A 22,859-nucleotide genomic window follows, 5' to 3' on the forward strand; every position below is an offset into this window, starting at 1 on the left:
GGACTACCGACACCGTCCTTGATAATGAGTTAGTTTCTAAGTTTATCATCACTACCACTTAGGCGTCATCCTCAAGTTACCGGCATCCTCGGAGGCCTGGGTTTTCTCACTGACACGACTTGAAACTTTCCTCAAAGACATAGAAAGATTCAAGTCTCTTTCTCGTCGGTGTTGTGGGGAGAATTTTAATGGTGATTTCTCTATTTTTTTATTGATTTAAAATGGTGGCAGTGACTGGTTGAAAGAGACTTGGGACAGTCACCGTTGATCAGAACTATCGCTGTATCCTCTACCTGTGGTGCAACGGAGCACTATTGGAGGCGTAAGGTTGGAGAACGTACAGTACACCTGGCAGAGCTGCCATAAGCGCATTATTACAGATTGGAGAGGGGAAGCCTAACGATATATATATATATATATATATATATATATATATATATATATATATATATATATATATATATATATATATATATATATATATATATATATATATATATATATATATATATATATATATATATATATATATATATATATGTGTGTGTGTGTGTGTGTGTATATATATATATATATATATATATAATTTTTTTTTTTGCTGAAACTGTATTTTGCTAGTGCTTTTTTGTGAGCGCTGGGCTTGTTTTTTTTCTAGTTCCAGCATTATTTATCGTGCTAGTGCTGTTTTTGTTTGGAAAGGGAAGGAACGCTAGTGCTGACACTATATTTCAGTCATGGCCAGTGCGTTGTGTCGTGGTCAAGAGTATCCCCACACTCAGTTGATCAGTATCCTGTGTTGAGAACGAACGGTCCAGCATCAACATGAGGCGGGGAGGATTGTTACACTGGCCACTGACAATTACCTCTGTGTTGATCATGTGGACGCCTGGCAAACAGTACCTTGTATGACCAATATTCTGTTACACGGTGAGGTACTGACGTTAACCTGTGGAGTGAGAGAGAGAGAGAGAGAGAGAGAGAACAGAAACAGAAAAGGGATGAAAGTTTATATGCTCCTTGTCAGTCTCTCTCTCTCTCTCTCTCTCTCTCTCTCTCTCAAATATCAAGTAGAATAAGAAGAAGAGAAAGGGACACTCGGTAACTAAGATAAACTGAAGGTTGAGGCAGGCGGCGGGACCATCAAGGCGCCATTCTTGCACGAGTCACCACAAGAATACTAACCCAAGAACTCGATTCCGGGAAGTGGCGGACCCACTGAGAGCACCATCTGATACGTCTCATCTCCGGGTCGTAATTTAGCAGATTCTACATCTATGCGGGTGTAGCGTGTGTTGATTGGTCGTTCGCTACCGTGATGTTTGCTACTACAATTCATTTAACTAAGGAAAGACGTTTTATATAGTGAAGCTAACAGGGCAGAGAAGGGGTCATCAGATAAGTCGGAATACAATTTGGCTGAATCCACGCGTTTGCTGGCAAGAAGTGAGTTGATAGTTGCTTGGCTACCGTGACGTCTAGGAGTGTCGCTCTCACCACCACTCTCCCACATCTGTTGGCTGGCAGCAGATCCCCTCTCACATACTGTACACCAGACACAAACCCAGTGAAACGTTTATATTTTACCAAAGGAATGTAAATTAAGCTGTATCGAGATTGTTAACTGATGTGTATGATATGAAAATGGGATTTTGTTAAGTTTGGTCACAGTTTATTTCACCTAAATGCTAACCAAACCAGACCAAACCCCCACATAACGATAGGGTGTTTAATTATCAGGCGAAATAAGCTTCTGAAAATTAATAAAATACCCACACTGATATCAACGTCGTGTAGTGTTTACCGTGACTCTGCAGTTTAACATGGTCCTGTCACCTGGCCAAACAAACCAAGACTGGCAACCCGCCACCAGCACCGAGCAATTTCCTATATAAATATTGAAATAACATTGTGTTAAATACCAAACATAGGAGAGAAAATATTATAAAGTTCTATACACATTTTAATATTTTTAGCGTCAGGTATTTGATCTGTGACTAACACGGAGATTCCTGAGTCCTTCTGGTGTAGTGATGCACCTAATGACATCCGTGTGCTCCTTTCTCATAACAGCACAAGTAACCCCAAAAGACGTTACCAAATACCGTATTTTTTTTCTGTATTTCTGTGGTAGTTAGTGAAGTACAGTTCCCTTCACTAGTGCGTTTACAGGGGCCTCTCATATAAACATTCCACAAATCATTATCTTTGAGATATTTCTTTTAATATTGCTTTAATTTGATTCCATAGTATGTTTACTATTGCTAGTTTCCTTCTGTCGAATGTAAGCAAACAGCGCTGCCACACTGCATAAAATCTGACTAGCCCTTGTAAACGCACTCGTGAAGGGGACTGTACTTAATAAAATACTAACAGATTATAAAAGAAGTGTCTCCAAATATTCAATATTTAGGTAGCAAATGTCTTTTTCAGATAATTTAAACAAAGGAAGAGAATATAGTTTTTCCCACGAATTGGTGAAATTTATTGTTCCACACCTTAATACGATGATAGTCTATTGAGGTCTGGGGGTCTGGGATTGTCAGGAGGGAGGAGTTATCAGGGGGAGGAGTCTCAGTTGTCAGGGGGAGGTTCTAGAGCCATACACTACACAAACTACTCTGACAAGCTCCCATGATAACAACATTTCCCAAAGTTCAGAAACTCTTACCCCAAAAAAACCAAAACCTCACTTCCCTTGTACCGTTTTCTTTACTTGTTCTTCCACCGAGATGGTCACAAGTACGTCAGTCACAGGAGGTAAACAAGAGTATATTAATCTCCAGGAAGCCTCAGAAGTTTAAGCACTATACTATCATAAGAGTATGAGTATAAGTCTCCAGTAATCCTCATAAAAGCTTGATTATTATTTACCAGGAAACCTCATTGAAGCTTGAGTATTATTGTTCAGGAATACTCAAGTGAACTCAACGGTAGATCATAAATGGAATATTTCATTGCTTCATATAGTTAGTAGTTTAACTTTACAGGGAACAGTTCATATAGGTTATGTCTGGGGTGTCATACACAGCCATTCTCTTCCTTCTTACTTTTGGTTTTGATTGACTTTTGGGTCTTTCGTTCTTTCAGTCTATCTTTTATTTCATTCATTTATTCATCTCCGTTATCCTTCTCCTCTTTTTTTTCTCTTCCTGTCTTTCTGTTGTTGTTTCGTATTTTTTCTTCTCTCTCTCTCTCTCTCTCTCTCTCTCTCTCTCTCTCTCTCTCTCCTAGCCTGATTGTCATATTTTCCACAACAAGAAACAGACTGGTCACATCGAGACCTTCTGCCTCATTACCCACCTTTTACCCATTAAGTGAATCCAAATCTTCATCCTCGTCAGCGAATACGCTAAACCACTCAGAAGAATATTCCATGAAGAATCAGATTAAATTAAAGAGGATTGACTTTTATCACACGAGGAGAAAATTTATTCCTAGGAAAGAAAGGTCATGTTTTTTTGTTTGTTTTTTTAGTGAATAGATTTTTGTTTTCATACAGTAAGAAAAATTAGTAAATTAATCAGGTGTATAAGCGTAAAAAAGAAAGATTTACTTTTTTGTTCCATTAAGAAAAAAAATTATTCTAAAAAAAAATTTAATATATTTTTTTGAGTCACTAGTTTTAATTATACCAAAAAGAAGACCAATAAAACGAGTTCCTTCGAAATTAGAAAATACTGATATTGTTTTAGTGAAGACAGTAACATTATCTTTACCTCATATGACAAATTAATACCAAATAAATTAAAAACTCTCCTTAATCGGATGTTGTTAAATGATAATCCTCTTATGGCATCAGGCTTATAATTACCAGAGCCTTATTATACAGCGTAAATACTCGTGAGATGGAGTGCTTTTTTTTACCTGGATTTTATATATTATTAACCTATCCTTTTTACCTGTGATTAGAGGTTAATGTCGCGTCTCTTTGACTCCCGTGGTTTACAAATTTCTCTTAATATTTGGCGATGAAATTAGTTAACACTGAGGTGAATGTGGCATGTATAATAAGTTAGTTACGTCTCTTTACTTGGATGAAGATATGCGTAGGTAATGTAAGGGTATAAATCTTACTTTTCTTTCCCGTTCCTCTCATTCTTCTTCCATCATTCTTCTCTCCCTCTGTGTTGCCCCTCATTCATTCTGATTGTTCTACACCTTCTCTACCCCCTTATTTCACTCTCTCAACCCTACACCAAACAGAGAGAAAGAGAGAGAGAGAGAGAGAGAGAGAGAGAGGAAAAAGTGTATTAAATAGATACGTGGTAATTGCTACTGATCTTGTTGCCGGAGGAACGTCATTTGAAAGCAAATATTATGAACGTGTTATCAGGTTGACCTTGACATTATGTGAAGGACTGTGTTATAATCTTCTTTTGACCTCGACGTGGCTACAAGTCGAGGTACACGTACAAATACAGTAACAAGTACAGGTCGAGTGGAATGGAATTACAGGTACAAGTACAGGTCGAGTAAGATAACAACAATACGGGTCACAGTACTAAGAAAACATGAATACAAGTAGAGTACAAGACCAGGTGAAAATACAGGTATAGGTACTAGTAATTTAGACCATGAATATAATGTAGCTCTAACATGAAGGTCTGTGGCCGTCACTTACAGATTTGTGTCCGGCGAGGCTGACGGTGGCGGTGAAGGCGGCAGCCATAGGCGAAAAGGACTCACCTTCTTGCAGGAAGTTTGTGGCCGAGTGTTCTGCTAGAGGCCGACCTCTCCCTCGGGTGAGTATCTCTATCTATCTATCTATCTATCTGTCTGTCTGTCTGTCTGTCTGTCTGTCTGTCTGTCTGTCTGTCTGTCTTCTCGTCTCTTCTCTTCTCTTCTCTTTCAGGTATTGTTTGTCTGTCTTTTTCCTTGTTATCTTTATCCTTCTATCTCTCTCTCTCTCTCTCTCTCTCTCTCTCTCTCTCTCTCTCTCTCTCTCTCTCTCTCTCTCTCTCTCTCTCTCTTTCTCTCTCTCTGCCATTGAAGACCGCAGGTAAAAATACACCCAAACTATGAATCTTTTATCTGTGTAGACCAGCGAGGTTAGGAAACATGTTAAAGACGACACACCATGTGGTAGTCCAGGGGCAAATACCTCAGAGAGTGAGTGGGTGAGAGATGGGAAACGAAAGAAGGAAATCAGAGAGAGAGAGAGAAGAAACGAAGGAAAGAGGAAGAGAAAAATGAAAGGAGAGAGAGAGAGAGAGAGAGAGAGAGAGAGAGAGAGAGAGAGAGAGAGAGAGAGAGAGAGAAAACTATACATGGTTGAGTTGCAGGATCACACAACACAACCTCAACACAAACGGGATACAATAGGTCCAGGTGAGTCCAGGTATAAGTCGACAAGTCCAGTAGGTCCAGGTAGGCCAATTAAGTCCAGTACAGTAGGTCTAGCAGGTTCAGGTGTGTCCAATAGTAGGTAGGTAAAGTAGGTCCTGGTCGATCCAGTAGGGCCAGTAGGACGAGTCCAATAGGTTCATGAGGTCCAATAGGTCGAGCTCAGTAGGGCCAGTTATTCAGGTAGGTCCAGGCCCCACTACCAGAATAGGGTCCGATCATACTTCCCTATGGCCATTATCCCATGACAACTGGGTGTAGCCAAACCTCCCCAGGAAGAGGAAGGCAAACCACTGAGAATCGACCTCTGATCCTCGAGATGTTGATGAGTTGCGTCCACACATCAAGTCTCACTCAAATTCGTGTATATACATTCGAGTTGTAGTGTTTATAACTCAGATTCAAGACGCAAAACAGCTCACTTTTTAACAACAATTCCAAGCCCCTTGTTGTTTGGTGGTGGGGATAAGAACGAGATAGAGTTACAAAAGTGTTTTTTCTTGATAGTTAAGTAGCTTACGATGGTGACGGATTAAGATGATCTTCCTAAACGAGGTGGCAGTGAAGAAACTCCCGGGAAGTGGGTCTCTAATTTGAGGTGATTGTGTGTGGTGTGTCAATAACAGAGGACTTGAAGGATGGTGTTTGTGTACGTGGGAGCCTTCGTGGTAGGATGAAGCCCTTGGATACAGGGATATATATCTCTATGTTGAGTAAAATTGTTTGTCGTTAAAAAAATAAATTATTAAAGGTGGCATCCAGTAGTGAAGGGCTTGAAGGGGGGAGAGGAGGGATGTCGAAAGCAACTAACGTACATACGCACTGAACTTTGTGATTCCGAACTCAGGCATACAGCCTTACTTAGCAACAATAACAAGAACAATAATTACTACTACTACTACTACTACTACTACTACTACTACTACTACTACTACTACTACTACTACTATTACTACAAATACTACTACTACGACAAAATAGAATGATTATTATATATTTTTTTTTATTTGCGATAAAGGATATAAATTCCAAGCAAGTGACGTGACGTGTCGGGTAACAGTTATCTTAAGGGAGAAGAAAAAGAGAATGAATAGGATTGTTTTTTTCACCAGTGAGGCACACAGCATGAGGGGTCCATTGCAACATTTTAAGTGGAAGGCATAGATTACTGAACCGTTCCTGCCCTCTCTCTCTCTCTCTCTCTCTCTCTCTCTCTCTCTCTCTCTCTCTCTCTCTCTCTCTCTCTCTCTCTCTCGCTCTCTCTCTCTCTATCTATCTCTCTCAGGGTACAATTGTGTGTCAGAGAGTTTGCATTCTTGCTCCTAGAAACAAGAGATGACCTATTTCTGAGAATGTTCAACAACAGCAGCAGCAGCACACCCGTTCTCACCCTTTGATCGAACCTGTGTCCTTTGATCTATGAGTTTGGCTTGTGAACACTACATGTTACACCCGACGCTACTCAGGGCACACACACACACACTCACACACACACACACACACACACACACAAATCGTTCATACTCAAACATATAAACAGACACAGACATACACACTTAATTGTCTACCTCAGCGCTTCTTCCCACCTCAACTCACCTCACCAAAAAACCAAGCTGCAAGGATTGTTGTTCAACTCACCACGATTGACATACAGTGACAATTTAAACATGAAAAGAATGGAAAAACTTGTGGTGACAGAAGAAACATCAGTCAGGTACCAGACCACAGGAAGGTGTCGTAGGGAGACAGTATCAATATCTTCACTACCCGAATATAAGTTAGCTCACAGGTCAAGAAAATAACAATCATAAGACATACATACTGTGACTCACGGTGTAAAATTATCTATACGTGATGTGTGATAATTTATTTACCATTAACTCTTCCTGTGTGACAGATTGAGTGGGGCGTCCCTGGGGTACTGGTGCTGGTGGAGAGACACGATAGAAACTCCTCTGACAACACCACCGTCACCTCCACCATCACCCTCGCCTACAACATCACCGGAGTCACCTACCCCTCCCATATCTCACCTCAGACTCTCGTTTGCTCCGCCCAGAACGACAGATTTATCAGCGTGGAGGAAAGAGATCTAAGTGAGTGGTTAGTCTCGGTTGTGCCTAAAGGTGCAATACTGGATAATGATTGCCTTTGTGTGGGTGTGACTTGCCTAATTTAAAGTAAGGGTTGGTTTATCATTCACTTTTGTCTAGAGATAAAAATATTTATTATCAATTACAAGAAACAATTAATTTTCTATTTCATAAGAGTACAATAATTATGTTAATTTTTGTTTATATTATATGATGAGTTAACATGAGTGATGTGGCCAGCAGATATAGAACGCGATGTGGTGCTCAAACCAACCATCTGCTGGACACAGTTTGATAATAACCACAGAGAGAAAGTCAACTTCAAGGCCCAAGCAACGCCCTCCTTCACGCTCAGTTGGTGGTTCCTCCCGTGCAAGCCCTACAACGGGAGGACATTCTCTGGCAACCAATTGATTTACTACGTGCGTGGCAATAACTACACATCCTACATCGAAGGTGAGGAAATCATCTCACTGTAAAATATCTGCCTGCATGTAAGGCTGAGTTACCTGTATCCTGAAGAAGGGGGTGCTGAGGGTGGACACCTGGGTGTTACTTCTTAGATCTGTCTAAGAAGATATATTGGGGACGGTGGACTACTGCAGAGAGCTCTTTATAGTACGATAAAATTTTCCTCTCTGTAAACACCTTTTACCGACTTGCCAGACGTAGGAAAACCTAATTCCATCCACACTAGTACTTACATAAAAAAAAAACCACCCTACTATCTAATCTAATAATTTACAAATGTTTATTATAAACTACAACATCCAAAATATAACCCAAACAACATTAAAAACGGGTTGGGTTAGATTGGGTTAGGTTGGGTTAGGTTAGGTTTGGTTAGGTTAACATGGGTGCGGTAGGCATCTCGTGTCTGAGCTATCTGTCTATCCATTACCTGTGACGGTGAATATGACTGATACTCTTCTGAAGAATATCTGTCGTGAGCGTCAGCCTGGTTACGTAAGGTACCCGTCGCTACAGACCTGACAGGCTTTTACCGGGATTACTCCGTCGACACTCCCGCTGCTGGGCGCCGGGGAGAAGGTTTAAGAGGTTGAGGACGATCTACCTGCATGTGGGAGGTCGAGGTATAACTGACTACTTGTGGGAGGTCGAGGGATAACTGACTACTTGTGGGAGGTCGAGGTATAACTGACTACTTGTGGGAGGTCGAGGTATAACTGACTACTTGTGGGAGGTCGAGGTATAACTGACTACTTGTGGGAGGTCGAGGGATAACTGACTACTTGTGGGAGGTCGAGGTATAACTGACTACTTGTGGGAGGTCGAGGGATAACTGACTACTTGTGGGAGGTCGAGGTATAACTGACTACTTGTGGGAGGTCGAGGTATAACTGACTACTTGTGGGAGGTCGAGGTATAACTGACTACTTGTGGGAGGTCGAGGGATAACTGACTACTTGTGGGAGGTCGTGAACACTTTCAAATGTTACCAGAATATTTACGAAGATTTTTTGCTAAAATTATTATATTACAAACTGAAGGAACTAACCGTCTAAGGATCATCTGATGATTAGTCCCCTTATTATTAAATACTCATGGTACCTGGGGGTTAAGTTAGGTTACATTAGGTTAGGTGAGGTTAGGTTAGGTTAGGTTAGGTGATCAGATGTTGTCGAGGCTCCCCATCTGTCCTTTATTTTTTTTCATTATAACCAAATTAATTAACGTGTCTCCCTGTTTTTCCTGTCTTTATATACCTCCTCCTCTTTATCGGGGTTTATCTGTGTTTGCCCCTCCCCCTTTGTTTATTTCTTGCTTCCTATGTATTAGGGTTCATGTGTTTATTTCCTCGCGTCTGTTCCTTTGTTTAATCTCCCTCTCTCTTGGTCTCCCAGGCATTGTGTTATGTGTTAACTCCTTATTTATCCCCCATTCCAGCCTTCTTCTTCCTTCTATTATTTTATCTTGTTTATCAGTTTTATCTATGCCCTCGTTATTCCTCTCCTTCCGCTAAAGGATCTCCCTTCTTCGTATATTTTTTATATCTTGTTTATCAGGATATATTTGTTTTATTATCCTAACTGTTTATCTCTTTCTCCTCCAAGGTGATCTGGTGTTCCCCAATACGATGGGTGGAGCCAAGAGTGGCAAATACGAGCTCAAGATCAGCAACTCCTTCGGTGAGGATAGCGTCACCCATCTCCTGTCCCGACGCCCTTACCCGAAACATTGCGATCCCGAACCCGGCTTCCAGATCTACCCTGAGCAGAGCTGGTCACCCCTAATTCCAACCATTATCACCCCGACACCTACTACTCCTCCCCCGACCCCCTGCCTTCCCCTAACCACTTCCACTACCACCACCACAACTACTACCACTACTACCACCACCACTATCACCACCGCCACCACTGAGTTGCCGGAAACAACGATGACGATGGGTCCTCCTCCTCCTCCTTCGCTGTCAATCATGGTGAGGAATGGTTGTCTATCTGTCTCTCTCTTTCTCTCTTTCTTTGATGTTACTAGTCATTACTATTCTACGATCATGATACAGAAATATTATCTCTCTCTCTCTCTCTCTCTCTCTCTCTCTCTCTCTCTCTCTCTCCTCATCTGATGAATCATTTATTCTGTGAAATTTCAAGGATTTACATCTCTTCCAGTGTTTAGGAAGGCTCTTGCAGTCTCCCATTCACTGAGGAGTCTTTGGGTAATCAGCTTTTCGTCAAAGTAAATTTCAGGTAGTGGAGGGCAGCCAAAGTCTTATTCTCATATTTATTTAGTGTGTGTGTGTGTGTGTGTGTGTGTGTGTGTGTGTGTGTGTGTGTGTGTGTGTAATAATAATAATAATAATAATAATAATAATTAACGGTTTATTGAAAGAGCTTGGCAGCCAGAAGGCTGAAAATATACAGTTACATATTTGGGGGATAGGTTACGAATTACAAATAATATACAAGTAACATAAGTGACACAAATAAGACATATAATAACTAGATGGGGAAAAGCTCAAACTACAGTTCATTTCAACATAGTGACAGTGTAAGGAGCAGTGTGTGTGTGTGTGTGTGTGTGTTTGTGTGTGTTTAACCTCGTAACTTCCATTGATCTTTATTTGCCCCTTTAACATAACACAACCTCATATACCTGACCTTTGACCCTGGTAGCTTACGGTTGGCGCCTGCGTGTTGGTGATAGTGATTGGTGCGACGCTTCTGCTGCTGCGTAAACTCCGTCGGTCACGTGATGGACCCCACATGAGCTCTGACCCCTGTCCAGACTCACCTTTCCAAATCACCTTCATGTAAGTGTTTCACCTGAGCCTGTACAATCAATAATGTTATAAAAGAGAAATAAATTATCCTCAGAATTTTATTAATTATTCACTTATAAGCCATATACAACAAATCTGCTTTAAAGTCATTGTAAAGTGTTAAGTATTTAAAAAAAAAGTGAAAAGTGATAGTAATAGACACGTGGATTTAATAGTGAGTCAGCCAGACATAACCTGAGGGGTAACTATTAAAGCTGAATACAGTGATAAACATACCACCCTAGCTACACCTCAACAACAGCTAGCCTTCCCTCCTCCAACAACACCTACCCCCACCCCTCGCCCCTCCCCCAACAACACCTACCCCCACCCTCGCCCTCTCTCCAACAACACCTACCCCCTCACCCCTCCCTCCAACAACACCTAACACCCCCACCCCTCGCCCCTCCAACAACACCTACCCCCTCCTCACCCTCCTCCAACAACACCCCCACCCCCACCCCCTCGCCCCTCCCCCAACAACACCTACCCCCACCCCTCGGCCCTCCCCCAACAACACCTACCCCCACCCTCGCCATCCTCAACACCCACCCCCCTCTCACCCCTCCTCCAACAACACCTACCCCTCCCCACCCTCCCTCCAACACCCACCCCACCCCGCCCTCCAACAACACCCACCCCCCCTCACCCTCCTCCAACAACACCTACCCCCACCCCCTCGCCCTCTCCAACACCTACCCCCTCTCACCCCTCCTCCAACAACACCTACCCCCACCCCGCCCTCCCCAACAACACCTACCCCCACCCCTCGCCCTCCCCAACAACACCTACCCCCACCCCTCGCCCTCCCCAACAACACCTAACTCTCACCCTGGCCCTGACCTGTCCCTGAGGATAGAAAAGATTGTAATAGAAGCAGTGGGTGCCTGTGCAGGGATGAGGACTGTCAGAAGAAGAGCGACGGCCTACAGCTACAGGAGTTGATGCCCCTCAGTGCTGACCGGCTGGTGGAGAACCCGGAGTATATGGGCAATGGCAAGCTGTCTCCGTCCAGGCCACAGGTACGTGACGGAGGCGGTGACGGAGTGGTTTAGGGGGTGGGTTAAGGGGTGGGCTCTGAGGTGTGGGTTATGGGGATGGGTTATAGGGATGGGTTAGGGAGGGTTAAGGTGTTTCATTAATAATTTAAGGGAGGATTAAAGTGTTGGTTAATGGAGAATAAGGATTGGGTAAAGGGAAGAGATAAGGGGTGAGTTAAGGGGGTTAAAGGGGTAAGAGATAACACCGAAGATTAATATTGAAGTATTGTAAATCCTTTGGTTCTGTAAATATTAAGTTGTGTGCTTTTTTTCTTCATACTTTGGCACTTCTTGGCTTTCCTTTTCATTGTATCTGATTGTTATCTCTCTTTTATTGTCATCTTTCCATGAATGTTTTTACCTTATTCTCGACTCCAAATTTATCGTGTCCTCTATACATCTTTCTCTCCTTTTCTCTTATTCTCTCTTGTCCTCTTTCTCCCCCCTTTAATCTTTCTCTCTCTTTTTTTATTTCCCTCCTTTTATATCTTTCTTCCCTTTTCCTTCTATATCACACCCCTTCTTCCCTCCTCTTCTTCCTCTACCCGCTTCTTCTCTTCCTATCATTATCCTTTTCTTATAGTTTCCACCACATTATCTCTCTCTCTCTCTCTCTCTCTCTCTCTCTCTCTCTCTCTCTCTCTCTCTCTCTCTCTCTCTCTCTCTCTCCTCTCTTATTCAACCCGTTTCCCACGTCCCCTCACATCCTCTCTCTGCCTCCTCTCATCCTCCCACTTCTCCACGGCAGGCTCCAGTTATCCCTCGGGATCAGGTGAAGTTCGTGTCGGAGTTGGGTGAAGGAGCATTTGGTCGGGTCTACCTGGGGATCCTGGACGACGGCTGGGGACGACCAACACAGGTAGCGGTGAGTATTGTAGTACCGTCGTGTTTACCTGACAACGCCCCGTACTGGCTTCCAATTTACAGGAAGTGCAAACTTGTTGAGCTGCTGGAACTATACTAGCTTAATATAATGGACATATATGAGGATGTTTTAAAGGAGTACATTATATTTTCTCTTGTTTTTGTGTGTGTGTGTGTGAAAGATATAGACATTCGATACATTTACAGGTATAATATTTTTCTCATCAATACCTGTGCCCTTCATCAACACCTGCTCCCCTCATCAAACACACCTGTGCCTCTCACTAACACCTATGGCCCTCACCAAACACACCTGTGGTTTCTTTTTTCCTCCGGCAGGTGAAGACACTGAAGAGCGCGGGTCCGGAGGCGAGGCAGGAGCTGGAGAGAGAGGTGGAACTCTTAAACAACCTCAAACACAAGAACATAGTCAGTTTCTACGGCGTGTGTTACAACTCTGATCCTCTCCTCATGGTGTTCGAGTACATGGAACACGGAGACCTAAACAACTACCTCAGGTTAGTGTCTGCTAGTAGTGTGGGTAGGTAGTAGTGAGTGGTGTAGGTGGGTGTCTCAGTGGTGTAGGTGGGTGGCTGTCAATAGTGTATGATTAGTTGCTGTTGTATGATCACGGGCTAATCTAAGGAGAGTGGAGCGATTGTTATGGGAGTAGCTATGGGAAGGAAGTGTAAATGGATTTTGCTTTCGAATTGGATCCTGGGGGAAGGGGGGGAGGGGTCCGACCACAAGCTCCCCAACTCGCGGGTCAATCCTCAGTTTAAAGATAGGAAACTGAAATGTGGTAGGTGTGGGTACCCTAGGCGATCATACACTATATCTTGTCCCTCCCCTCGGGCGAAGGTGGTTAACTCAGGTAGTAACTTATAAGGGTGGTAAGGGAAGGCAGTGGTTATATGATAAGTACTGCTCCTCTAACCTAATATCCTGTGTTGGTTGGTTAAACAATTTCTCTCATGCCGTGTTTTTCGAGTTGCTAATTTACATAGAAAACGGAATATCTTGTAGGTCCTCCCGACACTTTAATAACTTCTCTCATTAACTTACTATATTAAAATATTCTCAACACGTTTTCTTTTTCTGTCTTGTCAACTCTGGTGAAAAAGCTTCAAGTTTAACATATAGAGTAACTGACATATCTATTAAGTCAGTGTTATTATCATCTAACACCTACTCACTACCTCCGTCTGCCACTACTACAGAAGCCACAACGAGGACGTGGTACTGTTGTCCGGAGAGGAAGCTTCCACGGAGCCTCTTTCCGTCATGGACTGTCTCCAGATTGCTCTCCAGGTGGCTGCTGGGATGAAGTACCTCGCCTCACAGGTACGGTGTGTGTGTGTGTGTGTGTGTGATTACCTAAAGTACTTTTCATGGACAAAAATTATACTCTGTATGTAACTAAAGCATCGATAATAATTCACCTCTTAACCTAAATAATAACTCATTGGAATTTATCGCAGTACACACACTGAGTCTTTGACAAAAAAATCAGCAAACTCAAATACACAAAATTACCTGGATCACATAAAGATTAAGCACCCCAGCTACCTTCACATGAAGATTAACCACTCTAACGCTAACCTAACTTAAACTCCCTAACTTAACTCCCCCAGTTAGCGTTAGTGTCGTTAATCTTCAGGTGAGATAAGCTAGATTGCATGATCCTTAGGTGCTTCCTTGTAACTTCTCTCATCTCTCACTTGTAGCATTATGTTCACCGGGATCTGGCCACGAGAAACTGCCTAGTGGGGGCCAACCTAGTGGTAAAGATCGGCGACTTCGGCATGTCCAGAGACGTCTACACCACCGACTACTACCAGGTGAGAACTGCGGCAGGAGTTGATTATTCTAACTCTAGGCCTAGGGGAAGGTGCCTCGCCTTACTCTAGGAGCAGCCGCCTTGTTTTACTCTTAGATGAGGTGTTTCTTCTCGATAGTCATCTATTCATTCTGTCGCCTCACCTCCTAGACGATGATTATTGTAAACCATGAGGACGTCGTCATTCCACATGTCCCGTCATTCTCAATTTAATAGGAAAAGGAACTCGTGTGTGGATCTGTCGTCCTCACCCTACTGCTGGAGATGTTGGAACTCACTATGGCATTTATCTGTGCATTTGTCGCTCTCATTCTGCCATTGTGAAGGGATGCGTTTTTGGATCACATGAAGATTAGCCCCCGACTTATTTCTCCTGATGATTAAACACCCTAACCTAACCTAACCTAACCTAACCTAACCTAACTTAACCTATATTTAAAGATTTATTTTTAATTTTGGGTGGATGGAAAGACATGAGGAAGAGGGAAGAATTCCATAGACGAGAAATATAAGGAATGAAGGAGGTTAATGATGATGGAGTTGGACTAAATAGAATACTCACGCATTAGGGGTGACATGAAGGCGAATGACCTAACTGAAAGGAAGGAGGAGAATGGACTGGATTTAATTAGCACAGTGATCATGGGAATTGTGATAGAAAAAAGAGAAGCAGGTGAACAGATCGTCTGACTTGAAGGGGAGGAAATGAGGAAAGAAAGGACTGGTTGATGATAAGGGGAATGGATGACTTTAGGGCTTAAGGACGATAACACAAATGACAACTCTATGGCGGAAGAAAGCGGAAGTAAGTGTACTGTAACAATGGAATAAAAAAATAGGGACTAAAGACGCTATCTTGTGTTTCTGTAGGGAAGAGAATGTGACGATATGATGACTGAAGATGAAATTGGATAGACCTTTTGTTCGTTTGGCTGAAGGGGTTCGGCTGAGTAACAAAGAACGAGTTTAAGTGACAGTAAAAATTTCTTACGCTGTTGTTAGTAAATGGAAATAAATTACTCTCTTGAACTAGATTGATGGATGAAAGTTTATTGAATAGTAAACCTAGACTTCAGGAGACGAAACAAATCCCCATCTTGGTATGAGCTGTGACATTTTCCCGGGATTATTCACAACTGATGGCACAACCTTCTTCTGCACCACTTACTGTAAGAGTCGGGTACCTGGAGAAGTGGGGAGAGAAAAAAGAATAAAAAGAATAAATACCAGTGATAAGAGATGGCAGATAAAGAGATAAAGTAAAGAGGAATATAGAAAACTTAAGGGATATTGGTCATGTGTGAGATGTATTGGTGTAAGTGGCTCTTAACTCCATCGGGAAGAAGTTTACTCTCTCGTCTCCCACAAGAACATCAGAGAAGAAGCCTTGCCTCCCTCGTCAAATATTGTGACTATATCAGCATCCATGAACCACTTCCACACCGTCAGGATAAATTATCATATAAAAGAAATTTGACTGGAATTTTCAATCTTTCTTGCCTCCAGAAGTGAGAATGCCGTCAAATACAGTCAACACCTTTTGTAACTCTGTATTCGATGTAATCCTCTGAGAACAGCCTCCAGCACCTCCTCACTTATCTCCCTCCTGTGCCAGTGACGTGTGAGGTCCCACTGTCTCGTCTTTGCCTCGTGGTGTGAGACTTTACCGTTCACAGTTGACAGCCGCTCTATCTGCCCTACTCCAGAGAGACACACTGGGTTACACCAATGGTTCACGCTGGAAACATTGCTTCTGGGATATTGTCTCCTACATACATACATACATACATACATACATACATACATACATACATACATACATACATACATACATACATACATGCATACATACATAGCACAGATTTACAGACACACTAACACACTTCCGAAAACCAATGTATCCTTGACTTTCTTATGTAATATTAATGTTCAGTTACCCACAACCTCCCCGGAAGAGATGAAAGCTGTAACGAACATCACACAACTGACTCCTTTCACCCTTCCTCTTGCTAATTGGCTGATATAGATCTCGTGTTACAGAAAAAAAAAAGTATGGTGATTGGTGGATGATGGCGCCCTTGCCCGATGATTGGTCGAAACAAATCACGTGGTATGAATAGGGGCTTATGGCGTATATATCGCTTCTCTCGCTGATTGGATGAAACAAATTTCAGTATGGAAGAAGTTATTTGGCATATGATGACGTCATTACTGTTGTTTGGCTCAAGAACCCCACAATGATGACGTTGACTATGTTGATTGAACCCCACAATGATGACGTTGACTATGTTGATTGGCTGACACATTTCACAGGGAAAACATTGATGACATAATATAATGAGACCAAACAATATAAACAGTTTGGCTGGATGGATGTACAGGAAATATTAAACTGTTAGACTGAAGAAATTTGAGAAGCAGGGGAAGACAGTGTACGGCAAGAGAAGCAAAGGAAGGCAGTGAATAAGACGGATATATGTTTTGGAAAGAAGACGAAGAAGAAGATTAGAAACTTAAAAAAAAATATCCGTTTCCCTAAAATGTACAATATAAAATAATATATTCAAGCTCTGATAAAATACCCACATAAACGACCACATTTTCAGAGGTCAGATTCTTCTTCAGTTTTGACTTGAGTTTAACGACCCAGAAACAATTTATCTTTTTTGCTAATTTGCATATGAGTCTAGAAAGGGATTTAAAATGATGTGTTGCCGCAGTCGTGAGTAAAGTGAGTTAGTAGAGGTTAGTTTTGGGAGGATTATTTTTGTGATGTATATAATGTCGGTATTTACTTAAGAGCAAGTTCTAGTTTATAAAAGAAAAACATCTACAACTCTAGACACACATACACACACACACGCACACGCACACACACACACACTAGAAAGGAATTTAAAATGATGTGTTGCCGCAGTCGTGAGTAAAGTGAGTTAGTAAAGGTTAGTTTTGGGAGGATTATTTTTGTGATGTATATAATGTCGGTATTTACTTAAGAGCAAGTTCTAGTTTATAAAAGAAAAACATCTACAACTCTAGACACACATACACACACACACGCACACACACACACACGCACACACACACACACACACACACACACATACACACACACACGCACACACACACACACACACACACACACACACACACACACACACACACACACACACACACACACACACACACACACACACACACACACACACACACACACACACACACACACACACACACACACACACACACACACACACCAACAAAGTTATAAGGAAGTTTGTCCAGAAAGATTGTATTTGTGGCTAAAAGCTTTGAAAATAAGTTACCATTTGTAAACATGAGAAAATCTAATAGTGTGATGGATAAGCACCATGTGATGGGAGAAAGAAGGAGGGAAAATGGTGAGAAGTGAGGCAAGAAATGGTTATAAGTAAAGGAAAGAAAGAGGGAGAGAGGTATACTTAGGATTACAAGTAGAGAAAGAGAAAGATACAAGAAGACAAACAGACAGGCAAGTAATCCCACTCAGTTTAAAATGAAGGCTCCATTAGGAAGCTGAACCACAAGACCAAACACCTCCGATAAACTTGAGTCTTCCGCGGATTTTAATTGGGCCAAATCCTTCACTGTTTTATCTACAATATTTCAAGTTGCCTCCATAGCCTAGGAAAACGAGTGTTCAAGGCTCCTGTGATAAACGTCTTCCAACAGTGACATGACAGTGTATGTGTCTGGTGAGATTAAACTTCACCTGTTCAATTATGTCAGGAGTTATAAATACATGAATGCGTTTCTAATATTCCTCCTCACCCCCGCCATTAACACCAGTACGTCCCAGTGATACCATTACCCCACCTCTACCACCACCACTAACACCACTACCCCCACCTCCAACCAATAGCAAGACTCCCTCTCCACACAGTTCGGGGGGAGGACGTTGCTGCCAGTACGGTGGATGCCCCCAGAGAGTATACTGTACCGCCGCTTCACGATCGAGTCTGACATCTGGAGCTTCGGGGTGGTACTGTGGGAGATCTTCACCGGCGGCAAGCAACCATGGTACGGCTACACCAACCAGGAGGTGAGTTATGGTGCACTCTGTTACACTCCCCTGCATTACGGTACACTAAGATGCGTTATGGTATATTGTTGTCCTATATTATTATTATTATTATTATTAATAGTAGTAGTAGTAGTAGTTGTATTATATTATTATTATTATTATTATTATTCCACATTCAGTTCAACTCACTAGATAAACCGAGATTTACATTATATTTTTGATGTATAAATACAGTAGTCAGGCTGTAGGTGAATTTATATTATATTATTATTTCACAGTAATGATTTTTACTTGTTTCCGGTATATGTCAATAATACCTGTGCAATATTCTGCCCCGGGGAATTAAGTCAAAGAAAATAGCAATAATATTTTAACAACTTTGCAATTTTAAGACCCTGTAGTGTAGACAGAAAATTATATACTATGACTAATAACATAAAACACATAATGAATGACAAGAGATAACAAAAAATACGTATTTTATCCCTCAAACTGATTTAATAATTTGTTTCTAAGAGCTACCATATTTGTGTCTCTTTCTCTCGTCAGGTCATCACGCAGATCACGGCGGGGCGGATGCTGTGCTGCCCTGAGAGGTGTCCCCCAGATATGTACAGTATCATGCTCTTCTGTTGGACCAAGAACCCTCAGGAGCGCCTCACCATGGCCACCCTCTACGACCGTATCCGTAGTCTCACCACAGTAGAGCCTCATGTCCTTGATTATGACTGAGACTCCTTCCCTCCTTACCTCACTCCTTCTTTACCTCCCTCCTTCCCTCTCTCTTTACCTCCTACCTTCCATCCTTCCGTTCTCATAGTAGAGCCTTACATTCTCAACAATAACTAAGACTCCCTTCATCCTTCCCTCCTCCCCTCTCTCCTTCCCTTCTTCCTTCCCGCCTTCTTCCTTCCCTCCCTCAGCCCCTCCCTTCCTCCTTCCGTCCCCTTCTCCTTACCAACCGTTGACCTCGACTCCCTCCTTCACTTTCAAGAGAACCTGGCAGGTTAGGAGGAGCGCTAAGACTGTGAACACTGAGAAAATGTTGCAAATATTTTAGTACAAGGATCATCGTAATAGTGCAAGTTTTATGTGAACTGTCAATGTTGATGCTGAACTTTTCTGAACATAGAAAACTGAAATTCAAAAACAAGAGTAATGTTTATAAAGTTCTTCTTGGAGTACTTTAAAGCTGATAGATAAATAGTTTAAGTTTTTATACTCAGAAAGAAAACGAGTGAAGAGTGTTGAAAGCTGAGTGTTTTCAAGAAAAATTGTAGCTGATTGAATTTTGAGCTTGTTTTGTAACACCAAGATCATTTACTTTAATATATTAGTAAGTCTGGTGATAATATTAGCTACCTGGACTTACTGAGGAAGAAAAGACCAACTGGAACGAACATACAGGACAAAGAACCTTGGCCATGAGTATAAATAATAGTGAGTGTTAGCGGTGTTTTATAAGGACCGAGTAGTGTCGTTCTTGTCCAGTAGTTAACATTTGTTACCTAGAAAAGATTTGAAGTTATTACAAATGTTTGGATGCTGCTCCGTAGAACACTCTAGCCATCACTGTGGACGGTGCCATGACAGCACTGTACATTGACCAAAGTTACGAGTTACTTGAGTGCAAGATATACGACCAAGAAGGTGTTTTCAATCACTCTTAACTGTTGGGAGATCTTTATGGTCCAATGAACTAACACCAGATACTTATCGACGCGGGGTTCGAATCCCGCCCGTAGTTGCTTCAAGAAATATTGCTTTTATTAAGATCATTAACATCACGCTACTGTGACTTAGAACCGTAACTTGTCTTGTCTTGTAGAGGATGAGCACATCTCCCGGCAGTGGCTCACAGTCACACCTCCACCTGTACCTCCACATGAAGTCTGTCTTCATGACAACACTTTCTGGGGACTCTTTCCAACCCGTGTTACATCTGAAACACGACTTCATTATTCACTTGACTGATTTTGTACCTTACTGGAAAATATAAGTTTCACAAGTGCTTCCCGACGACGTGTTGTATCTAGTCTATTTATCTTTCATTCGTGGCAACTGATAATGTTATTCTTCAGGAAGGTTTGGTGTCAAAATGAGTGGTTTAAGCATAAACTAAAAGAGAACAATATATTTATTACAAGAAATGTGTTATGTAAAGTAAGGAATTCTAGACTACATTTTATCTGTGTTTCAGACATCACCTCCATCCGGTTGTACACAAGGCTGGAGTGTTGACCTGGTGATGGTAGTAGGGGCGGTTACAGGTCAAATGGTCCCCTTACCTAACAGGCCTAATAAATAATGAGTCCCATAACTAATAAGTCCTAACCCTAATAGACCAAAGTCCCAATAGATCCCAATCCTAAGAGAGACCCCAGTCCTATTAGGTCTCAGTCCTGATAAGTCCTAGTACTAATAGACCCCATCCTAACCTAACGTTGTCATAGGAGTGGTTCCCATTAGGACTGGCACCCATTAGGACTGGGCCCATTTGACCAGTCACCATAGCAGCAACAGGAGTAAGGTGCTGCCTCTTACTACAGGACCCGACCCTCCCCACACACTCCGGCTGTCCATCCCACAAATTCATGTGATAAATTAATTTGTATATAGAATTGGAGATTTACCTTGAGTGTATTGGACATATTGTTTATCATGTTACGTGGTGAACAGATGCTAGTTATATATTTGTGTATATCTCAAATACTATTGGGCCTGTGTAGGATGTACATACCTGTAGACATTTATATGATGAGAGACGGAGGTGTGACTTCCACTGGTGCGCTAATTACCTGGTCGTTGATGTGAAATTATATTTTTTGATTAAGTATTGTGGATTCGATTTTTTTTCTCAGAAAATTATGACCGCCAACACACATTTTTATACAAAGGATGAAAGTAGTAATTTTCTCAGTGTGTGTGACTGTATATATCTACAACGACTCACTCGAGAGTGTTGTGGCTTGTCATGCCTCACCACCTGACCATAGTACAGTTTGGACGTTCACAAGACGTAGGTTTTAGTTTCACCCTGAGGTGAGGTTGGGTTATAGTAGTTAATTTATTTCAAAACATTTGTTGAGCTTTTACAACTTCTAGGCTGACATGTGACCATTATGTGCTCCTCGGTGGCCACAACACACTGCATGCGGGTAATAACAGACATGACCGTGGCACTGAGTTCCCCACCCCTCTATAAGGTTTACCACCTCCCGTGTGATTGCATTTTCCGTATTTTGTAAACAATGGCACTACGCAGCGCGTAGTCCACCATAAGTTCTAAACAAATTACAGCACTTTCGAGCAAAGAGTTAGAGAGTTACGCTTTCATTTACTGTATAAGTTACGGTACAACCCTCATGTACATTGTGTGTAATGGTGGTCCTGTTTTTCCATTTGACAACTAGCAGAGCTGGAACTGTCTGTTTTCCTTATATTTTGAGGAATTTATGTAGCATTATGAAATGTTTATCAGCGTCTGTTAAATGAATAATATTTTTTTTCTTATGTACTAATATAATTTGATTCCTCTCTAAGGTCCATTAATTTAAACTGTAACACAAAAATAAAATAAAGATTAATTTTTGAACTTCAGGAGTTTTATTTTCTTGATGTTAATAAAAGTCAACAAACCTGAGGACTCATTAATGCTTCATTACCTCTCAAGATGTATTAATAAACTTAATTATCTTGCTGGTGTCCATTAGCCGCTGACTGGGAAGTGCACACACACACACACACACACACACACACACTCACACACACACACACACACACACACACACACACACACACACACACACACACAGACTTCTTATTCTATCTTTATATACAATATGTATAAAAATTCCCTCAACACTCAGCAGTATCTGGCTTCTCCTTGCGAGCCACCTGTGTTATTGGCTTATAGATGACTGAAGAAAATCGCTGAAAAACTTTAAGGTATTACGATGAAAACTCTGGGTAAATGAACATTCAAGTCCCAAGCCAACTGAACCTTCAAGTTGATTTGCCAGAAGTGTCGAGGATTTTTTTGATGTAACAACATAGTGCGTGTGTGTGTGTGTGTGTGTGTGCATCCATTTTATGTCTCTTTTTGAAGGTGCGTACAAGATAAATTTACATATTTGTCGAAAGCTATAAAATATTTCTCTTTTAGGTGTGAGCTGAGAGAGTCATACAGAAAACCACTACAGTGATTAATTTATATTAATACTATAATTTTCTTGAGATCTTTTATACATCCATACACGACAGGTTACAGCATAATATGAGTCACATCCTTTATATAAGGAAATGAATACCCTACTCGATGTTCCTATTA

The 22,859-nt window shown here is 41.7% G+C and overlaps 1 protein-coding gene across 2 annotated transcripts in view; it reads left to right on the top strand.

Moving 5' to 3' along the window:
- The window catches only part of LOC121876235 (high affinity nerve growth factor receptor-like), a 96,307-nt gene extending 74,182 nt beyond the window's left edge, over positions 1-22,125 (top strand). The window contains exons 6-17 of one of the 2 annotated variants that reach the window (XM_042381233.1): positions 4,624-4,742; positions 7,241-7,439; positions 7,680-7,892; positions 9,512-9,879; positions 10,577-10,713; positions 11,603-11,744; positions 12,511-12,627; positions 12,966-13,144; positions 13,847-13,970; positions 14,354-14,467; positions 18,389-18,547; positions 19,079-22,125. In XM_042381233.1, coding sequence (XP_042237167.1) covers positions 4,624-4,742; positions 7,241-7,439; positions 7,680-7,892; positions 9,512-9,879; positions 10,577-10,713; positions 11,603-11,744; positions 12,511-12,627; positions 12,966-13,144; positions 13,847-13,970; positions 14,354-14,467; positions 18,389-18,547; positions 19,079-19,261 — 2,054 coding nt within the window. In that variant the 3' untranslated portion in view covers positions 19,262-22,125. The remainder of the gene's footprint in view (positions 1-4,623; positions 4,743-7,240; positions 7,440-7,679; positions 7,893-9,511; positions 9,880-10,576; positions 10,714-11,602; positions 11,745-12,510; positions 12,628-12,965; positions 13,145-13,846; positions 13,971-14,353; positions 14,468-18,388; positions 18,548-19,078) is intronic. The other variant, XM_042381234.1, reaches the window with a different exon arrangement.
- Positions 22,126-22,859: the final 734 nt, after the last annotated feature.

This window comes from Homarus americanus, unplaced genomic scaffold, assembly GCF_018991925.1.
Source record: "Homarus americanus isolate GMGI-L3 unplaced genomic scaffold, GMGI_Hamer_2.0 scaffold34921, whole genome shotgun sequence".
Classification (NCBI taxonomy): Eukaryota; Metazoa; Arthropoda; class Malacostraca; order Decapoda; family Nephropidae; genus Homarus; species Homarus americanus.